Here is a 21,401-nt window from a genome sequence, read left to right on the forward strand (position 1 = left end):
AGCAGAGGGGAGAGGAAGTGAGAGAGACAGAAATAAAGGGAAGGGTGGTGGGGGAGGGGGGTGGGTGGAGAGAGGGTAGTCTGGAGAGGGAATTCCAGAGGTTAAGTTTTTGGCGGCTGAGTCCACAGCGTCTGATGGTGTAATGATTCAGTCCTGAGAGATTCAGGTGCTAAACTTGGTGGACACAGAAATCCCACATGATTGGAGGAACTTCCAAGGCAAGAGTGAGGGGTAGATGCGAGGCAACTGGAAAACAAGGATGAGGATTTTAAATTCAAGGTATGAATCCCATAGATAGTACATTTTAGAAATATTCTGTATTTCAAACAGATCAAAATACGTGAAACTTTCTTGCGGTATAAATGGTTGGTTTTCTATCTCCCCGCAGGTGTGACGTGTCAAACTAATGTCAATGAATGTGAGAGCAGCCCCTGTGAAAGTGGAGGGACCTGTGAAGATGGTGTCGCGGACTATACCTGTCATTGTCCTCCCATGGGGGAAGATGGAATCGTCTGGGGAGGGAAAAGATGTTCAGTCAAACTGACTGGCTGTCTGCAACACAACTGCCTCAATGGAGCTACCTGCATCCCTAACATGGTGAATGACATCCATGGCTACACCTGCAGATGTCCTGCTGGTTTTTATGACGCCTCTTGTTCGACCTCCACCACTTTCTCCTTGTACAATGGCTTTGTAGCTCTGCATTCAGAAGAGGACAACAACCAAACCAGCAGACGTACTGAAGGTGAATCAATCAGCATCAGTATGAGATTCAGGACGACTTTACCAAATGCATTGCTGATTTACCGAGGCAATCTACTCAATGAATATCTTCGCGTTCAGATCCATGGTGGGAAGCTGATGTCCAGAGCAGTCATTAGTGGCCAGATCATGGATATCTCATTCGGTAATCTGGTCAGCGATGGGGCATGGCACCACCTCAGAGTTCTTCTTGGGGAGAACTTCCTGGTGAAGTTATCGCATCCGAGTTGTCCAAACCAGACCTGCTCTGACTCAAAGCTCATTAAATCAGCCACGCTGCCCTTGTTGGCTTCATTCCAGACTACGTACATCGGTAGTGACCAAACACCTGGGGAAAATTTCACTGGCTGCATGCAGGATTTAGAAGTGGATCACAGGCCCATATTGCCACAAACCTTCACAGACGATACTGTGTGGAATTTTAAACTGGACTGTGAGAAGACGAACTGGTGTGACCAGAACCCGTGTAACAGGCAAGGGATGTGTGTGGACTGGTGGACAAGCTACACATGTGATTGCTTCCGGCCGTATGCAGGTCCCACTTGTGACCAAGGTAAGCAGATCCGATCATTTATTCTTCTTCAGTCTTTGAATGACGTAGTCATTGTTGCGGTAAATATCCATCTTACCGGTTCATCGACAGCCCCTACCCTGTTCTAGCTGGGGACTGGCCTGTTTGAGGAGCATTGCAGCCGCTGCCATTCACTGCCTTTCAGCTGATGGTGTCATGGTGCCAGTCGGGTATAAATCTAGTGCACTGAAAGCACTTGGTTGCTTTTTGCTCTCTGGCTCACCATGAGTTGGGGAATCATGACTGGTGCTGTGGAAACAGTAACCAGTGGAGGTGTGCTGCAGTAAAGTGGGCCTGGGTGCACATTTAGTTAAGTATTTGCCACTGGGTGTAACTTGAAGGGTTTACTGAATGCTTAGTGTTTGTTTTGTTCGGTAAATAGATGGTAACTCACTTACCAGTAATGAGTGTCTCCTGACCCCACTCACTGATTTCACAAACAATAATGGAAACCACTTGAAACTTTACAACTCCTCATATGATAACCCTTCCATTCCTGGAATCATTCTCGTGAACCTCCTCTGAACCTTCTCCAATATCAGGACATCCTTTCTTGAATAAGGTGCCCAAAAATGCTCACAGTACTCCATGTGAGAGCCCACCTGTGCCTTATAAAGTTTCAGCATTACATCCTTGTTTTTATATTTCAGTCCTCTCAAAATGAATGCTAACATTGCATTTGCCCTTCTCACCACTGACTCAACCTGCAAGTTAACCTTTAGGGAATCCTACATGATGACTCCCAAGTCCCTTTGCACCCCTGATTTTTGAATTTTCTGCTCATTTAGAAAATAATCAGTGCTTCTATTCTTTCTACCGAAGTGCGTAACCATACACTTCCCATCTGCAGCACAAAATACTCTGCAGACGCTGGGGTCAAAGCAACACTCACAACATGCTGGAGGAACTCAGCAGGTCAGGCAGCATTCTTCAACTCTGCTTCCCATTCCCATTCGGATATGTCCATACATGGCCTCCTCTACTGCCATGAAGAGGCTAAACTCAGGTTGGAGGAGCAACACTTCATATACCGTCTGGGTAGTCTCCAGCCCCTGGGCATGAACTTAGAATTCTCCAACTTCCGGTAATTCCCCCGCCCTCCCTCTTTCACTCTGCCCCCTCCCCCAGCTGCCTATCACCTCCCTCATGATTCTGCCTCCTACTACCCTTTGTGTTTTCCCCCATTCCTTCTTCACCTTTCCTGCCTGTCCCCTCCCCCACCCCTTGATCTTTCCCCTTACTGGTTTTTCACCTGGAACCTACCAGCCTTCTCCTTCCCACCCTCCCCCCACCTTCTTTATAGGGCCTCTGCCCCTTCCCTCTTCAGTCCTGACGAAGGGTTCCAGCCCGAAACGTTGACTGATCATTTCCACGGATGCTGCCCGACCTGCTGAGTTCCTCCAGCGTGTTGTGAGTTCCACTTCCCATCTGCCACTTCTTTGCCCATTCTCCCAATCTTTCCAAGTCCTTCTGAAGCTTCCCTGCTTCAACACTACCTGCCCCTGCACCTGTCTTTGTATTATCTGTAAATGTGACCACAAGGTCATCAATTCTGTCATCCAGATCATTGACAAATAACGTGAAGATCAACCCCTGTGGAACACCACTAGTCAAAAAAGGCTCCCTTTGTTCCCACTCTTTGCCTTCTGACAGTTGGCCAATCCTCTATCCATGCGAAATTATCAGGTTGTTGGCTGGATTAGAGGGCATTTGCTATAATGGGAGCTTGGACAAACCTGGGTGGTTTTCCCTGGAGTGGTGGAGGCTGAAGGGAGATCTGACAGAGGGTTATAATGTTATGAGAAGTATAGGAAGAGTAGACAGTCAGTATCTTTTTCCAAGGGTTGAAATATCTAATACCAGAGGGAATGTATTTAAGGTGAGAGGGGGTAATTTCAAAGGAGATGTGAGGGCTAGTTTTTTTACACAGAGAGGTGGGTGCCTGGAATGTACTGCCTATGGTGGTGGTAGGGACAGATACATTAGAGACTTTTAAGACAAGTTTAGATGAGGAAAATGGAAGGAAATAGATATTGTGTTGGCCATTGAATTACTGATTTATTTGGTTTGACACCATATTTTCCTGTGCTGTACTGTTCTATGTTCCATGTTCTTTATCCTGGTGCAGAATATGTCCCTGCCACGTTCGGCTACAACAACTCCAGCAGCTTGGCGTCTTTCATTATCAAGGATAATCCGGGAACAAAGTATGTCGTTTCGTTCTTCATTCGCACCCGGAGCCCAAGTGGCTTCATCTTCCAGCTCAGGAACGCCACAGCTCCTTACCTGTCGAGCTACCTGCTGAATGGCAGCCTTCTCGTTGCAGTACGTGGCACGAAGCTGGGCACCTCCAGATATCTGGCCGATGGCGTGAGGAGACTAGTAGAGTTCCACGTGGACGGACGCTGGTTGACTGTGAGGGAATCAAATGTTATTGTATTGGAGCGAATGTTGCCTCATGAGAGTGTTCAACAGCTCAAGCACGTGCACCTGGGCCGGGATCCCGAGGGAGACTCTGCTGTTTGGGGGGGAGCCTTCAAGGGCTGTCTGCAGGATGTGAGGGTCAATGATAATCTACTGGAATTTTACCCTCTGGAAGACAAGAATTACACCTTGTCGCTGGACGTTTCCACCAGTAAGACTACTATGAACGTGCTCAAGGACTGTATCAGTGATGATACGTGCAAGGTAAAACATATAGTTCATATTGCAGTTTGTTTCCCAGTGTTGCTGGCATTTAGAGTTCAATGTCAAGTTCAGAGGCACAGCAGGGCTATGCTGGGTAAGGATGGGAGATATCTTAACCAGAAACACTCTCAGTGACCACTTTATTAGGTACCTAATACACCTGATGTACCTCCTGTACCCTGACATAGTGGGAAAGGCATTTGACAAGATCCCGCATGGGAGGTTGGTCAAGAAGGATCAGTTGCTTAGCATTCAAGATGAGATGGTAAACTGGATTAGACACTGGCTTTGTGGGAGAAGCCAGCAAGTGGTAGAAGATGGTTGCCTCTCTGACTGGAGGCCTGTGATTAGTGGAGTGCCAAAGGGATCTGTGCTGGGTCCGTGGTTGTTTGTCATCTGTATCAATGATCTGGATGATAATATGGTTAACTGGATCAGTTATCATGGCTTGCATCAGCTGGAAAAATGGCAGATGGAATTTAATGCAAAACATTGGGAGATTTTGCACTCCGGCAGGACCAACCAGGATAGCTCTTACACAGTGAATGGTAGGGCACCGAGGAGTGTGGTAGAAGAAAGGTACATCATTCATTGATAGTGGTATCACAGGTAGATAAGGTCATAAAGAAAGCCTTTGGCACGTTGGCCTTCATGAATGTGTTGGGAACGTGGCCAACTGGTTATGGCGTTCGTCTAGTGATCTGAAGGTCACTAGTTCGAGCCTCAGCTGTGGCAGCGTGTTTGTGCCCTTGAGCAAGGCACTTAACCACACATTGCTCTAGTGTCTGTGCGAGGAGTGGCGCCCCACACAGACTTCCAGTCTGTGACATGTAAGGCATGAAAATGCCCGACGCAGGCCTCTCATGGGCTGAATCGATGTTCCCCTCCCTTCATAAACCAAGTACTGAGTACAGGAGATGGGATGTTATGTTGAAGTTGTATAAGATGTTGGTGAGGCCTAATGTGTGCTGTTTTGGTCACCTACCTATAGAAAAGATGTAAGTATGGTTGAAAGAGTACAGAGAAAATTTACAAGGATGTTCCTAGGACTGGAGGACCTGAGATATAAGGAAAGATTAAATTGGCTAGGAATTTATTCCTTGGAATATAGAAGATCGAGAGGAGATTTGATAGAGGTATACAGAATTCTGATGAGTATAGACGGGGTAAATGCAATCAGGCTTTTTCCATCGAGGTTGGGTGAGACTCCAACTAGAGGTCATTGGATAAGGGTGAAAGATGAAATGCTTAAGGGGAACATAAGGGGGAACTTTTTCACTCAGAGGGTCGGGAGAGTGTGGAGTGAGCTACCAGCACAAGTGGTTCATGCGAGTTCAATTTCAACATTTAAACAAAGTTTGGATAGACACATGGACAGTAGGGGTATGGAGGGCTATGGTCCCGGTGCAGGTCGATGGGGGTAGGCAGTTTAAATGGTTCAGCACGGAGTAGATGGGCCACAGGGCTTGCTTCTGAGCTATACTCCTCCATGACTCTAGATCACAGAAACCATAGAAACTGCAGCACAGAAACAGGCCTTTTGGCCCTTCTTGGCTGTGCTGAACCATTTTCTGCCTAGTCCTACTGACCTGCACACGGACCATATCCCTCCATACACCTCCCATCCATGTTTCTGTCCAATTTATTCTTAAATGTTAAAAAAGAACCCGCATTTACCACCTCATCTGGCAGCTCATTCCATACTCCCACCACTCTCTGTGTGAAGAAGCCCCCCCCAATGTTCCCTTTAAACTTTTCCCCCCTCACCCTTAACCCATGTCCTCTGGTATTTTTCTTCCCTTGCCTCAGTGGAAAAAGCCTGCTTGCATTCACTCTATCTATACCCATCATAATTTTATATACCTCTATCAAATCTCCCCTCATTCTTCTATGCTCCAGGGAATAAAGTCCTAACCTATTCAACCTTTCTCTGTAACTGAGTTTCTCAAGTCCCGGCAACATCCTTGTAAACCTTCTCTGCACTCATCATAACAGTCCAGCTCTTATACTCAATACTTTGATTAATAAAGGCCAATGTACCAAAAGCTCTCTTTACGACCCTATCTACCTGTGACGCCACTTTTAGGGAATTTTGTATCTGTATTCCCAGATCCCTCTGTTCCACTGCACTCCTCAGTGCCTTACCTGTATATTCTACCTTGGTTTGTCCTTCCAACGTGCAATACCTCACACTTGTCTGTATTAAACTCCATCTCCATTTTTCAGCCCATTTTTCCAGCTGGTCCAAGTCCCTCTGCAAGCTCTGAAAACCTTCCCCACTGTCTACTACACCTCCAATCTTTGTATCATCAGCAAATTTGCTGATCCAATTTACCACATTATCATCCAGATCATTGATATAGATGACAAATAACAATGGACCCAGCACTGATCCCTGTGGCACACCACTAGTCACAGGCCTCCACTTGGAGAAGCAATTCTCTACTACCACTCTTTGGCTTCTTCCATTGAGCCAATGTCTAATCCAATTTACTACCTCTCCATGTATAACTAGCGACTGAATTTTCCTAACTAACCTCCCATGCGGGACCTTGTCAAAGGCCTTACTGAAGTCCATGTAGGCAATATCCACTGCCTTCCCTTCATCCACTTTCCTGGTAACCTCCTCGAAAAACTCAAACATGACCTACCACGCACAAAGCCATGTTGACTCTCCCTAATAAGTCCCTGTCTATCCAAATGCTTGTAGATTCTGTCTCTTAGTACTCCCTCCAATAACTTACCTACTACCGACGTTAAACTTACTGGCCTGTAATTTCCCGGATTACTTTTCGATCCTTTTTTAAACAACGGAACAACATGAGCCACTCTCCAATCCTCCGGCAGCTTACCTGTAGACAGCGACATTTTAAACATTACTGCCAGGACCCCCGCAATTTCAACACTAGTCTCCTTCAAGGTCCGAGGGAACACTCTGTCATGTCCCGGGGATTTATCCACTTTAAATTTCCTCAAGACAGCAAGGACCCCCTCCTTTTCGATCTGTACAGTTTCCATGATCTCACTACTTGTTTCCCTTAATTCCATAGACTTCATGCCAGTTTCCTTAGTAAATACAGACGCAAAAAAACCTATTTAAGATCTCCCCCATTTGGTGGCTTTCATTTAACAGCGTTCAGCACCGCGAGTGTGAGCAATGTCTGCTTAAATATCTTTTTTATTTAATTTTATTTTTATTTGGATAAGGAATTCACAAATATCATGTACTTTTTTCACACATATAACCTTTTCCATTTTTTATATGTATAAAATTATAATTATTTATACATTCTTAAGTACACATTGAGATAATATAAAAGGAAATTAGACACTTAAATAGATAATTATGTACTGTGGTAATTCTAATCTATTAGGCTAAGTAATGGTATTAGTTAAGAAAAATGGTAATAATAATTTCCATATAACTCTTCCGGACCATTTCCACTGGTCCAAAATGTTGTATATAAGCCTATGTAACAACCATTGTAGGTGTTTATATCCTAATTTGTTCATGCTTGCTCCTGCCCGCAGACATAATTATCCAATCCCTATGTACTTATTTACTTAATTTTTTCATGTTTTATCCCTTTCCCAAATCTTTCCCTTTACTTGTGTTAATTCTCTATTTTCCAAAAGAAAACAAAAAAAAAGACATTTAGACTAGGGGTGCTTACGTTAGCAATATTACTGTGTTGATGAGAAGAGCAGTATAAATCATTAGGAGAGTCATCTGAAGTCTGCTCGCATTGGGGTTATATATTCAATCCATTTATTCCAGATTTGATAAAATTTTTCTTTTTGAATTCTCAGGGAGTAAGTCAACTTTTCCATTTTAAATATTTCCAAGATAATTTCGTGCCAATCTTCTAATGTAGGTGGTATTGGATTTAGCCACTTTCTAGTGATTGATTTCTTACTTGCTGCTAAGAGGGCCTGCAGCAACTTTATATCTTCCTTCTGGTCAAGAAACAATACATACCCCAAATGGAGCATCTCAAAATTCAGAGGTATCTGGGACCTAAGTACCTTAACTAATGTTCTATGAATACCTTCCCAAAATAGACTTAATTTAGGACAATCCCAGAAAATATGAAAATCACTTGCCTCCTTGGAGCCGCACCTTCTCCAACACGTCACATTTGTATCTTTATATTTTTCCTGATATGGGGTCTTGAAGTATCTTATAATGTTTTTCCAACAATGTTCTCTCCAAGTCAAAGAATTAGTCGAGGACCATTGAAAGCTGCAGATTTTCCCCCAAGCCTCCTCTGAAAGTACTAACCCCGTTTCTTTCTCCCACTTCTCTTTAATATACAGTGTATTTACATTTTTAGCATGGGAGAGTGCATTATATAATCGAGAAACTGATTTACTAGGTATTGAACTGCAAGCCGAATTCAGAATCTTGAAAAATTCTAATTCTACTGTTGATAGGTCTGTATATCTACAACTCTGGTTAACATAGTTTCTGCTTAAATATCAGAAACAAATGACACTTTCTTCTGCACGTATGCACAGAAATCTTTTCCAGAGTGCAGTCAGCAGAATATGAAGGGAAATTCGGTAGGGAACGCAGGTTCTAGAGGGTACTATTATTTTATTTCATCCTCATCACCTTTGTAAGCCTGTTGCCCCTACTCGGGCCTAGCCCACCAGCTCACTAGAGTCCTCTGTCCTGGGTGAACGGTGATCAGCTCTGTGGCTTCCACAGGCTTGCGCCCTTCCCCATGTGACTTCATACGTCTTCGAGGTGAAGGTCCTTCCTCTCCCAGGGATGAGGTCTTTGGAACTTCTGTTGGCAAAACAGTAGCTCTGTGTTTTTACTGATGAGTTCTCTACGTCCATGCTCAATCCTCCTCCTTTTGCAGCTGGGCTCAGGACTGTCCATGGCAAAGTTATTATTTTATATATTTTATTTAGAGATACAGCATGGTGAAGGCCCTTCAGCCCAACGAGTTCACACTGGCCAATTACACCCAAGTGACCAAATAACCTATTGTGCCAAATGTGGGAGGAAACCAGGGCACCTGCTGGAATCCCACTCAGTCACCAGGAGAATGTACAAACTCCTGACAGGCAGGGGCAGGAATTGAACCTGGGTCACTGCTGCTGTAATCCCATTGTGCTAACCACGACACCACTGATCCAACATGATCAATATCATATTACGATATTTAAAAGGCATTTAGACAGTTACATGGAAAGGAAAGGTTGTCAGGAGAATGAGCCAAACACAGGCAAATGGGACTGGCTCAGTTACGCAGAGATGAGTTAGGCCAAAAGGCCTGTTTCCATACAGTGTAACACAACAACTTAGAGAGAGAAATAGATACATACAGATTCGCAACATCAAGTTGAAGTTTATGGTCATCTGACTGAATACAGTACCATGCAAAAATCTTAGGCATATATCTAAGTGCCTAAGATTTTTACACAGTACTGTATTTGTCAATGCGGAGCAGAGAGTGAGTTTGTAAATCTGGCAGGAGCAAAGAGTGTTGGGAATGGTGAGGGTGGAACGCTGCAGGAGGGGTGTGGGACAGGTGGCAGAGAAGGAGTCCCGAGATGGGGAGTGGCACAAGTGCAGACACGCCCAGTCCTGAGACACCAGGCAAGGAGGCCATCTGATTCCAAACAATTGGTTTATTGATCATTACAGAAAGTCTCCCTGGTGTTTCCTGCTCCCTTCCCTCTCCCTTCCCCTTTTCCCAACCACGATTCCTCTCCCTCTGCCCTCTTTCCCCTCTCAGTTCCCAATAGAAACTCATATCAGAATCAGGTTTATCATCACTCACATATGTCATGAAATTTGTTTTTTCTTGTCTGTGGCAGCAGAATGGTGCAATTCATAAAATTACTACAGTACTGTGCAAAAGTCTTAGGTATCCTAGATATATATATCTCACACTTTTGCATGGTACTGTACATATCTACAACCAAATGAAACAAAGTTCCTCCAGACCATAGGTACACCCACAAAACATACATCACACACAGCACATAAACCAAAATATTACCATAAGTTAATAAAATATAATTCAAAATGCACGTAGTGCACAGTACAGGTAAACAGTAAACAGATCGCTGTCCTAGTGACCAGACCTTGGTGGTGGCAGGGTGATCATTAAGCTCAATATAGTGTAATTCATTATCTTCCAAGTGTTGGGTTAGTCCTCGCGTATTGTGCAGTGACTGGCGGACTGAGACCTAGTAAAATTCAATTGGTTTGCATGACCTTCGCTTCTTCCTTTTCCACAGCTTACGCCATGCCAAAATGGTGGTAACTGCACTGTGACCTGGAATGATTTTGAATGTGAGTGTACGGAGGAGTACACAGGGCGGACCTGTGAGGAGATCGTGTGGTGCGCGACACATCCGTGTCCCTCAGAGTCTTGCTGTCTGGATCTCCCCGGTGGATACGAATGTAAGGACGACATTCAACAGTACAAGTAAAAACTTCAGATACAAGAGAATGTTATGATAGGAGGAAAATCAAAATAAAAAGCTGGAAACACTCAGTATATTGTCAGTACTTAGAGCACAGAACAGGAAGTCCCTTTGGCCCATCATGACTGTGCTAACCATGGTTCCAATTATTGTGCAGAACAAAAAAACGACAGAATATCCATGATATTTCTTTAGATATGAATCAAAACATTGACTTAATTTCTCTGCTATGCAATTTGCTTAAGTGTTTGCAACATTTTCTGTTTTTATTCCAGATTTTCAGCTTTCAGTCCTCTATGCTCCATTAAATAATCTAGACTTTTCCAAATCAAATGCAAATTCTGGAAGTTAAAATTGCTCATTACACACTGCCCAAGTTAACTTCATTTTAAACTTTCATTTGAACCAAAGAAATAATATGTCAGCACAGACAAGATGGGCCAAAAGGCCTGTTTCTGTACTGTAGTGCTCTGTGACTCTTAAGTTGTTAAAAAAAAATAAGAAGAGATTGTAGTTGAAATTGTAACATTGAATGTTTAGAACAAAGAACAGTGTATTGGATACATTCTCTGATATTAAAAGGATCATTGATTGATCCAGTACAGGCTCTTCGGCCCACAATGTTGTGGTGACCCTCTAATCATGTCCACAAATCCCCTTTAAACTGCCCTCCCCTCTCCACTTCCAATGGATCTCCTCTAGTCTTTTGATATTTCTAGCCTGGGGAAAGATTCTGACTGCCTATCCTATCTCTGCCTCTCATTCTATGGATGCTCTAGGTGAGTAAATTGGTAAATTTCATTTATTACTGTCACATGTATCAAGGTATAGTGAAAAACTAGGTTTTGCTTGCTACCCACAGGTTTTTTTGTGGTAGCCCAAGGTAAAACAACAGCAGAATGCAGAATGAGGTGTTACAGTTACAAAGAATGTGCGGTGCAGGCAGATTATACGGTGCAAGGTTGAGTGAGTTAGGGCTTTTCTCTTTGGTGAGAATGTAGATTAGCAGTAACTTGATTCAAATGGTTTACTGTCATTTCCTGTACACAAGTGTAAAGGAGAACAAAATAGTTATTACTCCAGATCCAACGCAGCACAAAAAAACAATAATTTAAAAAAACAAAATAAATATAATAGATAAGCTAGCTTGTATTCATAGACTGATTGTATGTCCATAAAGTGATGCTTGGCACAGGAATATCTGTACATAAGGTGACTCTGACAGGAACTGATAAAGTAGCGGTTGTTGGGGGTGCAGAGGCGATGATCGTCCTTACTGCTTGGGGAAAGTTAATGTCAATGAGTCTGGTGGTCCTGGTGTGGATGCTATGTAGCCTCCTCCCTGATAGGAGTGGGACAAACAGTCCATGAACAGGGTGGGTGGTGGGATCCTTCAAGATATTACTGGGTGATGGAGGCGTACAAGAAGAGAAGAGGTGTAGGACAGGGTAGTTTGAGGATTGAGAGGTTAAGAGTGTATCTTGTCCTGAATGGTAGAATTGCGCAGGAGTTGATGAGAATGTGTCATAAAGTCAAACTGGCCATTCAGCCCACTATGTCAATGCTGGCCAGTGGGAACTCGGCTGTACTAATCTCATCTTCCAACACTTGGCCCATAGCCTTCAATGTCTAACTGAAACACTGTCAGAGATTCTGCCACCATTGCTCTCTCAAGCAGTGCATAGAATGTATTCACCCCTTGAGGTGACAAAGCTCCCTGCTAAATCTATGTGAGTGGAACAAATAACATCACTTTCTGTGTGGTTAAAAAAAACTTACCCCACGCACCTCATTTGAATTTACCCCCTCCCACCTTAAATGCCTGCCCTGTGGTTTTAGACGTTTAGGGTTTTAGCCAAGAACGTCCAGAAAACTATTCCTCCCATAGATGCTGCTTGACCCTCTGAGTTCTTTTAGCATTAGACATTAGACTATTCAAAAAGATACCAGTTCTGTCTCTGCTTCACATAATCTTAGAAACCTCTGTCAGGTCCCCTCTCAGCCTCTGCATCTCCAGAGAAAACAACCCAAGTTTGTCCAACCTCAAGAGATAGAAAGGTAAAGACCAGCTTTATTTGTTACAGGTACAGTGAAATGTGTCGCTTACGTCAGGAGTGTGCTGGGGCAGCCCACAAGCACGCCTCTGCCACCAATATAGCATGCCCCTAACTCAATAACCCTAACCTGGGGGAGGAAATTGGATACCAGAGGGCAGGGCAGGCATTCCAGGAGAGAGGAGGTAAATTCAAAGGAGATGTGGGGAGCACGTTTTTTTCTCCACATGGTCATGGGGCAAACATACACACTCCTTACAGACAGTGGTGGGGATTGAACCCTGATCACTGGTGGTGTAAAGCCGTTGCACTAACTGCCGCACTCTGTGCATTAACCAGTCACCATACTAGTGTGTCGTCGGTAACTCCTGACTGAAGCCAATAATTGAAAAATAGGCATTAAACTAAAACCTTACCCCTACCTTGAAACCACAAGAACCTCAAAAAAAAATTAAACCCTACTTGATTTTTTTTTAAGTTAAGCTGATTCAATTGTTGTAAATATGAATGCTTGAATCTTTCACAGAAATTCTAGCAGTCCTGTACATTGATGTCTGTAACGAGTCCGATGTCGAGCACACTCTGGGGAAAAAAAAACACTGAAATAATAAACTGTCATGCAACAAGGCATTGCCAATTCAAACTAACTTTGGACTTTCGGAGTATAACAGATTTTCATTGCATCTCAGGATTCAGAGATTAAGGAATCCCATTTGGTGGTCAATGCTGCTGTAAAGTGATTGTGCTAACTGCTACACTACCATGCCACTCATTATAGCTACATTTCTTCTAATCCAGGCAGCATCTTGGTAAAGGCTAACGTACCTTCTACACTCAGTGGTCAGTTTATTGGTAGAGGGTACCTAATAAAGTGGCCACTGAATGTATATTTGTGGTCTGCTGCTGTAGCCCATCAACTTCAAAACAAGGTTCCATGTGTTGTGCGTTCAGAGATGCTCTTCTGCACACCACTGTTGTAACGCGTGGCTACTTGAGTTACTTTCACCTTCCTGTCAGCTTGAACTAGTCTGACCATTTTTCTCTGACCTCTCTCCTTAACAAGGCGTTTTCACCCATAGAACTGCTGTTCACTGGATGTTTTTTTTTGCTTCTCACACCATCCTCTGTGAACTCTAGAGACGGTAATGCATGAAAATCACAAGAGATCAATTGTTTCTGAATTACTCAAACCACCCCATCTGGCACCATCAATTGTTCCATGGTCAAAGTCACTTAGATTACATTTCTTGCCCATTCTAATGCTTTGTCTGATAAAACAACTGAACCTCTGGACCATGTCTGCGTGCTTTTGTTTGTTGGGCTTCTACCACATGATTGGCTGAATAGATCTTTGCATTAATGATCAGGTGTATAGGTGAACCTAGTAAAGAGGAACTGAGCATGCTCTGCTGTATTTTCACAGGTCTGGCCAACGCAACATTTCAAGGTGAGAATCCAGTCGTTTACACCAGCAACAAGTTGATCACAAGAGATCTCACCAGCATTTTGGTGGACTTCAAGACCAGAGACATGTCTGCCGCTCTTTTACAGGTCAGCCACGGAGCAGAATCCTTCTGGATTGGATTCCACAATTCCCAGCTACAGTTTAATCTGTACAGTGGAAACAGCGTAGAGGGTCTTACCCTCTCTAGCAGCATCAATATCTCAGACGGACAGTGGCATTCGGTGCTTGTGACCATGGAGGAACCTTCAAAGGTGTCATCAAGATGGGTTCTTGCTGTGGACGGCAACGCCAATATTACCAGCACAGTCACTGCTGGAAACATAAACTTCCTTCAAGATAATGTGAACTTAACATTGGGCTACAATTTCACTGGGTGTCTCGGAGAGGTCAGAATCAGTGGAATCTACCTTCCTTATGTAAGCCAGGAGGTCCTCACCAAGGGCGGACAGTTTGTTATAGTGAGCGGTTCCCCAGCTCTGATTGGATGCTTTGGCTCGAAGGTTTGTTCCCCAAATCCATGCCTGAATAACGGCCAGTGTGAAGACCTCTTTGATCTTTTCCAGTGCAACTGCGTTTCAGGCTGGGAAGGAAGCCGGTGTGAGGCCAGAGTCGACAACTGCGCCTCCAGGCCTTGTATCCATGGCAACTGTAGCAACCTGGAGCCAGGCTATAGGTGCAGCTGCGATGTGGGCTACACCGGGGTGAACTGCGAGGAGGATATAGACGACTGCATGGGCCACCAATGTACAAACCAGGGGAGATGCATTGACACTCTCAACTCGTACTACTGTGTCTGCCCCAGTCAGTTCACTGGGCCACACTGCGAGTAAGTCCGGGTAGACAGATTAGCTGGGAGGAATGGCAGCGTAACACTAACACAGTGCCAGCAATCACCGACCAGGGTTCAATTCCGCCACTGTCTGTAAGGAGTTTGTACATTTTCCCTGTGGCTGTGTGGGTTCCTCCCACGGTCTAAAGACATTCCGGTTAGGGTGAGTGAGTTGTGGGTGTGCTATGTTGCAGGCTGCCTAGTACAGTCCTTGCCGGTTTGATTTGAGGCAAACAATGCATCTCACATTATGTTTCAATGTACATGTGACAAATGAAGCTAATCTCATTATCTCTTTAGAAAGATTAGCTTTATTTGTCGCACGTACATCAAAACGTGCAGGGAAATGCATCGTTTGCGTCAGCGACCAACACAGTCTGAGGACGTGCAGGGGGCCTGCCCTCAGGAGATGGCACGCTTCCAGTGCCTGCACAACCCTTACTAACCTGTAGGCCTTTGGAATGTGTGTGGAAACTGACCATCCGGAGGAAACCCACGTGGTCATGGGGAGAACGCACAAACTCCTTACAGACAGCAGCGGGAATTGAACCTGGGTTGTTGGTACTTTAAAGCGTTACTATGTTACTGTGCCACCTATAGGCTTAGAGCACTTGCCTTTTCCCCGTAAGCCTTAATTTCCTATACTATGCAAAAATCTATCTAATTGTATCTTAAATAGGAGATAGTCTCAACCACTTCCTCGGGCAGACAATCCCACAGATTCATTGCTCGCTGGGAAAAGCAGTTTCTCCTCATCTCTGTCCTAAATCTATTATCCTGAATCTGGAGGCTCTATCCAGCATCACCTACAAGTGGAACCAACTTTTCTGTCTCTATTTTATCTATCCCTTAATTGTATATGTTTGTATAAGATTCCTTCTCATTCTTCTGAATTCCAGCAGGTATAGTCTCAGGTGACCCAGTCTCTCCTCACAGGTGAGCCCCTTCATGTCCAGAATGAACGTGGTGAACTTCCTCTGCTCTGCCTCCAAAACCAGTACGTTTTTCCTCAAGTAGGGAAACCAGAGTGGCATGAGACGCTCCAGGTGTGGCCTTGCCAGTACCATGTACAGTGGCAGCACAACCTCCCTGCTCAGTTGTCCTAGCGATGACCAACATTCCGTTTCCCTTCTTGATAACCTGTTGCACTTGAAGACTACCCTTTTGTGATTCATACACAAGCACTCCCAAGTCCCTCCACACAACAGCATGCTGCAATCTTGCACCATTTCAATAATAATCTGATTTTCTATTCTTTTTTCCTTTCAAAGTGGGTGATCTCACATTTACCAGCATTGTACTCCATCTGCCAGACCCTTGCCCACTCACTTAATCAATCTATATCTCTCTGCAGACACTCCACCTCCTCTAAACAATTTGCTTTTCCACTCAATTTAGTGTAATCAGCAAACTTAGATACCCTACACTTGATCCCCTCTTCCCAAAAGTTCATGTATATGGTGAGCAGTTGTGGGCATTCCGGAATACCACTGTGGTATTCTATTCACCATGTTCTGCCTTCTACTGGTTAACCAATCCTCTATCCATACTAATACCTATCTTCCTTTTCTTCCTTAATGATAGCTTCAAGCATTTTGCCAACTACAGAAATTATTCAAACTGGCCTACAGTTACCTATCTTTTGCCTACATTCTTTTTTTAAACAACAGCATGGCATTCATTGCCTTTGAATTCACCAGGACCTGTCAAGAGCCCAGAATTTTTTTTTTGTAAATTATCACAAACATGTCTGCTATAACTTTCACCATTTCTTTCAGTACTCAGTACATCAGGAGCAGAGGACTTGTCTGCCTTTAGGCCCACTTGTTTGCTTCTCATTCTATACCTCTTTAGTGACAGTGATCATGTCGAGGTCCTCTCCCCCCCCCCCCCCCATCACATCCATAACATCTGCGTTTGGCAAGTGTCCCCGACACAAAATTGTCATTTAAAGCCTTAGCCAATTCCACATTACCCAGCGTTAATTGCACCTTCTCATCTTCCAAGGGTCCTCCGTTCACTTTAGCTCCCCTTTTCTGCTTTACATAATTTAAGGTCAAGTTTAATTGTCATTTAACCACACTTGAACATAGCCCCAGAGGAAAATTGTTTCATTTGGCTAAGGTGTAAAACGCATCACCGACAGTTCACAGCACACAACACATAGCACATATGCTTATTTATGATTGCAGAAAACATACAGTCACAAAAAAATAATGTAGCTCATGTCTCTTAGAAACTTGTATGATGCTTTCGTATTTTCTGCTAGTTTACATTCTTCTATCTTCCCTTACTTTCTAGGTGGCCCTATCCCCCAGTAACGTGTGGAGAGGGCTTCAGCTGTCGCAACGGGGGACTCTGCACTGATGGTGTGTGGGGGGCTAATTGTACCTGCAAACCAGGGTTCACTGGAGAAAGGTAAACTTCCTGTTGCTGTCGAGACCAGAATTTATTGCCCATCCTCCACGCCCCTGGCGGTGAGGTGTCTTCTCGATAATCAAGTGGCTTTTTGGCCCGAGAGAGAAGGCATTTCAATGTAAATTGTATCCCTGTAACTTAACTGCTCTCTCATGCCTATCCACTACCTCTTTAGACCAAAAGACATAGGATCAGAATCAGACCATTCAGCCCATTGAGTCTGTTCCACCCTTCCGTCATGGCTGACTTATTAGCTCTCTTAACCCCATTCTCCTGCCTTCTCCCTGTAACCTTTGACACCCTGATTAATCAAGAACCTATTAACCTCCACTTTAAATATATACTCAGCTGCCACAGCTCTCTGTGGCAGTGAATTCCACAGATTCACCATCCTCTGGCTAAAGTTGTTCCTCCTTATCTCTGTTCTAAAGGAACAACCTTGTATTCCGAGGTTGTGCCCTCTGGGCCGAGTCTCCCCCACTACAGAACATATCCTCTCCACATCCGCTCTTTCTAGGCTTTTCAATATTTTTTAGGTTTCAATGAGATCCCCCTCCCCCCAGCCCACTCACCAGTCACTTATACTAAAACTTATTTACTGCAACCAATTAACCTACCAGCTCTGTTTGAAATGGGAGAGGAAATTGAAGAATCCACTCTATTGATACCCACAGGGAGAACATGCAAACTCCACAACGACAGCTCTGGAGGTTAGGATTGAACCTGCAGTCTTAGGGTTGTGTGGCAGCATCTCTATAAGACCATAAGATATAGGAGCAGAATTAGGCCATTCAGCCCATCGAGTCTGCTCCACCATTACATCATGTCTGATTCATTATCCCACTCAACCCTATTCTCCTGTCTTCTCCCCGTATCCTTTGATGCCGTGATTAATCAAGAATCTATCAACCTCTTTTAATATACTCAACAACTTGGCCTAGCAACTGTCCATGGTAATGAATTTCACAGATTCACCATCCTCTGGCTAAAGAAATTCCTTTTTATCTTTGTTCTGAAGGAACTAGACCACCCATTAATTTCATCCAAAATTTTTCACACAGTTCTACCTTTCTGGAGATCATAGTGTAAACAAAATTAAATATGGTTTAAAAATATCATCTTTCAATGTGTTAGATCACAACAATTAATGCTTGTTTCAAGCTGCTAATAGTGATTTAGGCTCTCTTATGTTTTATGGTTTATTTTTAAGGGTGTCGCTTGCTATTATTTAAGTTAAAATGTGATTATTAATCTTAAACTTTCAAAGGACCACAGAAAAATACACTATGCCCCATTTATTAGGTACACCTGTACACCTCATTAATGCAAATATCTAATCAGCCAATCATGTGGCAGCAACTCAATACATAAAAGCACGCAGACATGGTCAAGAGATTCAGTTGTTGTTATGTAATTGACTTTGACCATGGAACGATTGTTGGTGCCAGACAGTGTGGTTTGAGTATCTCAGAAACTGCTGATCTCCTGGGAATTTCACACACAACAGTGTCCATAGTTTACAGATAATGGTGTGAAAAACAAAAAAAAAAAACATCTAGTGAGCAGCAGTTCTGTGTTCAAAAACAGCTTGTTAATGAGAGAGGACAGAGGAGAATGGCTGGACTGGTTCAAGCTGACAGCAACTCAAATAACCACGCGTTACAACAGTGGTGTGCAGAAGAGCATCTCTGAATGCACAACACATTGAACATTGAAGTGGGAGGCCTACAACAGCAGAAGACCACAAACATACGCTCAGTGATCACTTTATTCGATATAGGAGATCCCTAATAAAGTGGCCACTGAGTTCGGTCACATAAAGGTACAGAAGAAGCCTAGTGCCTCCAGAGAAAGGTTTGAAAACCTTTGTATTTCTAAACCAATGTTCGGTATATAAAACCCAGTAACTAGGAATTACACTTAGTGGCCACTTTATTACATACCGTCTAATAAAGTGGCCACTGAGTGTATGTTCATAGTCTTCTGCTGCTGTAGCCCATCCAGTTCAAGGCTGGACATGTTGTGCATTCAGAGGTGCTGTTCTGCACACCACTGCTGTAATGCATGGTTATTTGAGTTCCTGTCAGCTTGAACCAGTCTAGCCATTCTCCCCTGACCTCTGTCATGAGCAAGGTCAATAAGGCATTTCTGCCCATAGAACAGCCACTCACTGGGTGTTCTTTGTTTGTTTTTTTGCACCATTCTCTGTAAGCCCTAGACTCCAGAGTCTAGAGATTGTTGTGCATGAAAATCCCAGGAGAGCAGCAGTTTTTCAGATATTCAAACCACTCCATCTGGCACCAACAATCATTCCACGGCCAAAGACACTTAGATCACATTTCGTCCCCATTCTGATGTTTGGTCTGAACAACAACTTGACCATGTCTGCATGCTTTTATGCATTGAGTTGCTGCCACATGACTGGCTGATCAGATATTTGCATTAACAAGGTATACAGGTGTACCTAATAAAGTGGCCACTGAGTGTATGTGTATGTGAAGCCAAGACATCAAAAACACCCAGAGATTTGCAAGTGTCTCTCAATCTGAACCACACAAGAAATTGGTTTGCCAAGTTCTCTCTCTTCTACTGATTCAGCACTTTGATCCTTTCTGTAAGGTGTGAGGTGGAAATCAATGCATGTGCGTCGAACCCCTGCCAGAATGGAGCTACCTGCCGCAGCGTGGTCAACACCTTTGAGTGCATCTGTGCAGCCAACTTTGCGGGCCAACAGTGTGAGACTGATGTACGCAAATTCTTCTTTTGTTTTTGCTCCATGCTTTAGATTTAGGATTGGAGAACATATTTTCTGAGGGTAGGCTGAGTGAGCTAGGGCTTTTCTCTTTGGAGTGAAGCAGGATGAGGGGCGACTTGATAGGGATGTACAAGTTGATAGAAGACAAAGATCGAGTGCACAGCCAGAGACTTTTTCCCAGGATGGAAACGGCTAATGCCGGGAGACACAACTTCGAGGTGACTGGAAGAAAGTATGGGGGAAGGTGATGTCAGAGACAAGTTTCTTACACAGAGAGTGGCAAGGATATGTAACGCCCTGCCAGGGGCAATTACATTAAGGACATTTAAGTGACTCTCAGGCACATGGAAACTAGAAAAATGTAGGGTTAGGTAGGAGGGAAGGGTTAGATCCATCTAAGAGCAGGTTAAAGGTCAGCACAACATTGTGGGCTGGAGGACCTGCACTGTTCTCTGTTCTATGTTGCTTTGGCAAAATATTGTTTTCAGTTTCTATCCTGCCTAATCTTGTTCATGGAGAATGACAAGCTTGAAACAGAGCTTGTTTGGCACTAGAATTGCTCAAGTCTTTCCAAATCTGATGGCATCTTGGAACACACTGTAAATCAAAATGAATATACTGAGCCAACCTGAATGGGTTAAACAGGTGACATGAATCTCCAGTAATTTCCACGCTTCCCTCCTTTTCTCTTTTCCCATTCCCCATGCTGGTTTCCCTCTTATCCTTTCTCTTCACCTGTCCGTCACCTTCCACCCTTTTTTCCATGGTCCACTCTCCTATCAGATTCCTTCTTCCTCCTCCCCCATCTACCCACCTAGTCTCACCCATCACCTGCCAGCTTGGCTTCTTCCCACACCCACCCCCACCCCCACCCCCACCCCATCTCACCTTCTTATTCTGGCTTTTTCCACCTTCCTTTTCAGTCCTGATGAAAGGTCTCGGCCCAGAACGTAGACTTATTAATCTCAATAGATGCTGCCTGACCTGCTGAGTTTTGCACGCATTTTGTGTGTGTAGTTTTGGATTTGCCATACTATTGTATGTTTACAGGCAAATATTAAATATCAGTAATAATACGGTTCTATCCTTAGTTTGTCCCATCTAGCATGTGGTAAGATTTGACCAGTCACTCCAAGACTTATTAAACCCATGGTGGCCTCTCCCATTTTCGTTCAGGGTAGCGTGCAGTACATTTAACAGACTCTGTAAAATCATTTAACAGACTCTCAATACATCTAACCAGTTCTATAATATATTTAACAGAGGTAGAACAAGCTCTATGTAAAACTCTTAGATGGGAAGTGCCAGAGAGATGTTCTGTGATCAATAAACCAGATGGGGAGGGTGGAGTGCCATGGGAGGGGTATGGGACAGGTAGCAGAGAAGGAGTGCTGGGGCAAGGTGTGGTTCAG

The 21,401-nt window shown here is 43.9% G+C and overlaps 1 protein-coding gene across 5 annotated transcripts in view; it reads left to right on the plus strand.

Moving 5' to 3' along the window:
- The window catches only part of LOC140186119 (protein crumbs homolog 1-like), a 162,926-nt gene that overhangs the window by 130,791 nt on the left and 10,734 nt on the right, over positions 1-21,401 (plus strand). For 4 of the 5 annotated variants that reach the window (XR_011882787.1, XM_072240024.1, XM_072240021.1 and 1 more), the window contains 6 exons: positions 389-1,315; positions 3,462-4,021; positions 10,280-10,445; positions 13,946-14,813; positions 17,118-17,234; positions 19,854-19,980. Coding sequence is in view for 4 of the 5 variants with exons in the window: in XM_072240024.1 (XP_072096125.1) it covers positions 389-1,315; positions 3,462-4,021; positions 10,280-10,445; positions 13,946-14,813; positions 17,118-17,234; positions 19,854-19,980 (2,765 nt within the window). In the remaining variant the exon portion in view is untranslated. The remainder of the gene's footprint in view (positions 1-388; positions 1,316-3,461; positions 4,022-10,279; positions 10,446-13,945; positions 14,814-17,117; positions 17,235-19,853; positions 19,981-21,401) is intronic. The other variant, XM_072240023.1, reaches the window with a different exon arrangement.

Source organism: Mobula birostris, chromosome 22, assembly GCF_030028105.1.
Source record: "Mobula birostris isolate sMobBir1 chromosome 22, sMobBir1.hap1, whole genome shotgun sequence".
NCBI classification, from domain to species: Eukaryota; Metazoa; Chordata; class Chondrichthyes; order Myliobatiformes; family Myliobatidae; genus Mobula; species Mobula birostris.